The following is a 5058-nucleotide window of genomic DNA, read 5'->3' as shown; positions in this document are numbered from 1 at the left end:
AGCATAAGGCAAGTATAACCGAACCCTTCTAACCTAACTGTGACCAGTTAGCAGTGCGTAACACTATATTATTCTTATAAAAATAGGAAACTTATACTTATACTCTTTCTAGAATACTTAGGGCTTCTATCTTTTAATCCTATATATAAGATACCTTATAATCTTATTATCTTTAGGGTTTAAAAGCTTATCCTATAACTAGTTCTAATAAGTATAAGCGGTATTAAGATTATAATAATTATTATCTAGAGCCTCTCTAGTATTATCTTATAAGACTAAAGTATCTAAATTATAGTGAATTATCTCCTTATATTAATAAAACTCTTACTTAGAAGCTTTATAATAGTATTTAATATTAATTTTACCTTACTACTCTAATAATATAAAATATCGAGGTTTTTTTAATAGGTAAAAGATTATTATAAGTATATATATTTTACTATATAATTTATAATTAATAGTAGTATAATACTTTAAAAGCTTCCTTTTTATAGTCTAGAGAGCCTCGAGTATACGCTTTACACTTCTTCTAGATAGCTCATTTATTCTTTAACTTACTCTTAGCTTTATTAAGATAAGAGAAAAGCTTATTATAAATACTATAGATATTATATATAGTAATACCCCTAGTCTTTAATAATATGGTAGTAAAGTTAAAGAAAGGCTTTATAAAAAGAAGATATTTAATCTATCGCCACTCTTCTTAATTAAGTTAAAGTAGAGTTATTAATAATCCGTATAATACTAATTATAGAATAGTTATAGCCTTTTAGCACGATTAAGTAGTATAAAGGTTAAGTTCTATCGGGTTTAGATATCTTAAATAGGGATTAAACGAGGCTCCTTAGTTTATAGAGCTATAAATACCTCCTAGCTTTAATACTTATATTAATAAAGACTATAAGACCTTAGATCTCAGACTTTCTTATTAGAATAAACTTAAGAGACCTAGGATAATAAGAAACTTACCTTCTTTAATATATCTACGATTTATCTAGTTAAGCCAGATAGTTAGTCTAAATTAAATAGGTTCGTTTATTAGACCACTCTAGCTTAAACCTCTTTATTAGGTAGTATCACTTTTAGCTTCCTAAGAAGCTTATTTAAGCTTAACTAGATTATATACGTAATATATAGAACTCGGAAGAGTAGTGTCCGATCGGCTTTATAACTAGATAGTCTCTTAGATATTTATTATTAAGGTGTTATTATTAGTTATATTGTCTATAGTTACGGATAATACGCGGTCGGTAATTCTATAATCGCTAAGAAGCTAAGTTATAATTTTACCACCGGGAGCACCTATTGGGCTGACTACATCGACGCAAACACTCTGTACTTTCCATCGTTGCAACCGATAGTGTGTATTGATAGACTAGTATAGCCATCCTCTGGTCAAGGTCCATACGACGGAATAGGTGGCCGTATTGGTGATGTGGATTGTCCTGTGTTTGTTATGGAAGAGACGAAGAAGCAAAATTCGCCTTACTTTCCACCTTAATAAAAATTATGAGTTGTTGGAGGCGGTGAAACCTTCTAAATAAATGGTATTTTGTTTGATAGAGAAGTTGCCAATCTGCCTTAAAATCAAAAGTGACTGGATATGTCGATCCTAAAGATGATCTACATGAATCTTTTCATATCTTCCCCCTGATTATCTTCTGACACACTCCAGTATGTCTGTTCTCGCTGACCTGATAGCATTTTTTAGCGATGCAGAAAATGGGGATCATTATTACATCCTTCATTTTTCCAGATATCAGGTTTCGGATACAAAGAAATGGCATCGCCATCGCCCCAAAAAGGCAACACCGAGACCATCAGCCACTAGCTACGTTATGGCCGAATCTGGATCCATATTTCTCCCTCAGCGAGCGCCCGAAGCGATTAAAAACAACCGGCATGCCTAGCAATGCTAGTGTTATAAACCCAAGCAATGAATTTCCCCAGCCATAGCCAAGTGTCTGGTACATGGTAGGACCAGCAAGTGGCAACAGCGCGCCAAAAAGAGACCGAGACACAGTTATCGCTGCTATTCCCGACGCCGCATACCGAGGATACGAGTCAATGATATATGTCTGCAAAGTCGCAAAAATGCCAACCAGGCCAAAGGCAAAAGGGAAGAGACCGATAATGGGCACTATCCAGTGCGATTTTGCCTGTATTGACCAGCCATACCAGAAGAATGACACCGGAACACAACAGGCGAAGAAGATGCAAAGTGGTAGCCGCATTTCAGGCTCAAAGACACCTTTGTTGTGGACTTTGAGTCGAACAATGGCTCTATCACTCAGTAAGCCGAAAACGAGTTGTCCAGCCAGGAACCCAACACCAAGGCCAAGGTAGGCCAGTCCACTAATCTGGATGCTCCAATTGTAGGTATCTCTGAAGGCAGTTGTGATGGTTGTTAAAAGAAGATAGAGGCAACCGTAGACTGTCGCGATATAGACCGCAATGATTGACACTATCGGAGAAAGAAATAAAAGCTGAAATGGGGTCGTTAGGCCACGTAAGAAGGTGATGCCTTTGGATTTTCGACTCTGACTGTCACGCTTCGACTCGTAAAAGCTGCAAAGGTCAGAACGTCCCAGATCCTTTTTTAGGAGGGCAGTTTTTCGACGTATGATAATAACCGGATTGGTCTCACGGTTGAATATCAGAACGAAGACAGTAAATGAGCCACCTGCGATTACAAGAACCCAGAAAACCTATTTCGCGTTGGTTAGTTAAGATTAGTATATAGATTGAACAGAAAGTGTTCTTACTCACCCATCTCCATCCAGCTCTCTGTGCAATAAATCCGCCGCAAATAGGCCCCAGGACGGGCCCAAACAGAGGCCCAGCGCTGAATATAGACATTGCCATACCACGTTGTTCGGGCTCAAATAAATCTGATACAACACCGCCCCCGATAGTTAAGCATGCCGAGCCTCCTATTCCAGTAAGAAGCCTAAACACTATCAACGCGGAGAGGTTGGGTGCAAGTGCACATCCGATCTGGAAGAGGACGAAGAAGGACGTTGAAAGGTTGAGAATTATTCTTCGTCCGTACATTTCACTCAATGGTGACAGAAACAATGGACCAAACTGCATGTCTTGTCAGGCCACGAAATAATAAATTGAAATTCAAGATTTTACTTACACTGTAGCCAAACAGATAGGATGTCACTGCAAGGGAGCTCAGAATAGACGAGGTGTTGTGGAAAGTTCGATCCGCATCTGCAACAGCCGGCGCAAAAACGGAGGAGGCAAACGGACTGAGATAAATAAAAAAAAAGACTCGTCAGGTCTCTGCCTTCCCTAAATATCAAAAGAATTCAATTGTACCCACCTGATTAAAGTGATCATGCTGACGAGCGCAAGAAGAAACCATTTCCGAGTGACAGGGTAATTTCTGGTGAAGTGATAACATTAGCAACGAGATAATGGGTCAAACAAGTATCTCCATCCATTTACTTTGGGTTCATAGGGTCTTGTTGATCATCCCAACCCACGATCCCTTGATCTAGGTCTGTGATAGGGTGTTTTTCTCGCTTTGCGACATTGGGCACCTGCACGATCTGTTAGCACAGAGCTTGCCTTCGGTGGGTTCCAAGTCTCCCACATTTTCTGCGTTTTCCTCATCTCCCTTTGCCATTATGATAAAGTAGGATGGTAACGGCGTGGTCGAAGCCGAATGTGTAAAATGCGATCAATAGGAAACAATCACATTTATGGCGACTACTATGCATTTTATTCATCGTCGGACACAGTCAAAAAAATCATATAGTTCGGGACTTCGGGACTTCGGGACTTCGGGGCCAGGAAGTCGCGCTGTTGGGATTAGCGCCGTTCTGGAATAGGCAATTCTTCTTTAGAAATCCGAGACTAACCTGAATGTCGGAACTTTAGCACCAATCAGCATCAAGACGGACTTTTCCCTTATCTCCGGCATACTCCAACCGGAAATTGAACCCTGTCTATACAGGTCCTGGGGGATATTTATACCTATAGTATGACCCAGAAATTTCAAAGAAAAGAGACTTTTCAGAATACTTCGTTTCCTTTTTCCGTCGATATCCCTCGATCCTGACCTTTGCCCGACTGCCCGACAAAATGGCAAGCCAAGCATGCTGTAACGTGCCTCCAAAGGGAGAGCCAGCCGTTCTATCTGAAGATCAAATTGATCAAGTGGCAGGAACCAATCTCTGTAAGTACGCGTTCTTTCCAGTATAACCAAAGTATTGACTGATTATTTGTATTTAGACGCTTTTGGTGATCGGAATGCCAAACGAGGCGTGGTGCTTGTTTATGACATCTTTGGACTTTACCAGCAGACCAAGCAAGGAGCTGCGCTTCTTGCAAAGGAACTGGACTGTCTGGTCATCATCCCCGACTTTTTCAACGGAGAAGGAGCGAACTTAGAGTGGGTGGGAATGGATACTCCCGAAAAAAAAAGCAAAATGATGGGATTCTTTGCAGAGAAGGCAAGTCCTGAAAAGAATCTGGCTACCTTGCTATCAGTCACGGAGGAAGCGAAGAAACTCTATACAAGCGTTGAAAAATGGGCCGTTTTTGGACTTTGCTGGGGAGGAAAGGTATGAGTCTTCCCTTAATACTGCCGCGTGATGGACGAGTGTATTAACTCAGACACCTTCCACCTAGCTTGCTGCATTGGCTTCCACTGGCCAGACTCCATTTGCTGCCTCTGGTCAAGCCCATCCTGCGTACGTGCCATGGTATCGTTGTGCTTTGGAATATACTATCGCTGACCTGCTTCATAGATTCCTCGACGTAGCAGATGCCAAGGGGATGACCATCCCGCACATTTGCCTGGTTTCTCCCGATGAGCCTGCGGACATTTTCAAACCGTACGAGGAAGCACTGCCCCCCCACTCCGAATTCGAGCTATATAGTACGATGTTCCATGGATGGATGGGCGCACGAGCAAACCGGGAAAGCGAAGAGAATGTTCGAGAATTCAACAGAGGGTGAGTAATGGCAAATGATAGGCTATACTACTTCCTAACATTTTGCAGATATAAGCAGGTCGCTACCTTTTTCAATCGCTGGCTATGA

At 40.9% G+C, this 5058-nt stretch overlaps 2 protein-coding genes across 2 annotated transcripts; one reads left to right on the top strand and one right to left on the bottom strand.

The window, feature by feature from the left end:
- Window positions 1–1820: 1820 nt before the first annotated feature.
- N7471_002035 (MFS transporter) lies at window positions 1821–3637 on the bottom strand (the record flags this gene model as incomplete). Its single annotated transcript, XM_057274755.1, has 6 exons — window positions 1821–2708; window positions 2770–3087; window positions 3143–3257; window positions 3332–3394; window positions 3457–3551; window positions 3605–3637. 6 exons carry the CDS (start codon window positions 3635–3637, stop codon window positions 1821–1823), a joined length of 1512 nt encoding a protein of 503 aa, XP_057139393.1.
- Window positions 3638–4095: 458 nt separating this feature from the next.
- Window positions 4096–5058, top strand: N7471_002034 (dienelactone hydrolase family protein; the record flags this gene model as incomplete). Its single annotated transcript, XM_057274754.1, has 5 exons — window positions 4096–4189; window positions 4246–4577; window positions 4645–4706; window positions 4764–4970; window positions 5019–5058. The coding sequence occupies 5 exons, from the start codon at window positions 4096–4098 to the stop codon at window positions 5056–5058; spliced, it is 735 nt and encodes a 244-aa protein (XP_057139392.1).

The sequence above is a fragment of the Penicillium samsonianum genome, assembly GCF_028829775.1.
Source record: "Penicillium samsonianum strain IBT 33392 chromosome Unknown utg000002l_segment0_segment0, whole genome shotgun sequence".
Taxonomy (NCBI): domain Eukaryota; kingdom Fungi; phylum Ascomycota; class Eurotiomycetes; order Eurotiales; family Aspergillaceae; genus Penicillium; species Penicillium samsonianum.
Note: the sequence above shows the minus strand (reverse complement) of the source record. Positions and strands in the feature narration are given on the sequence as shown.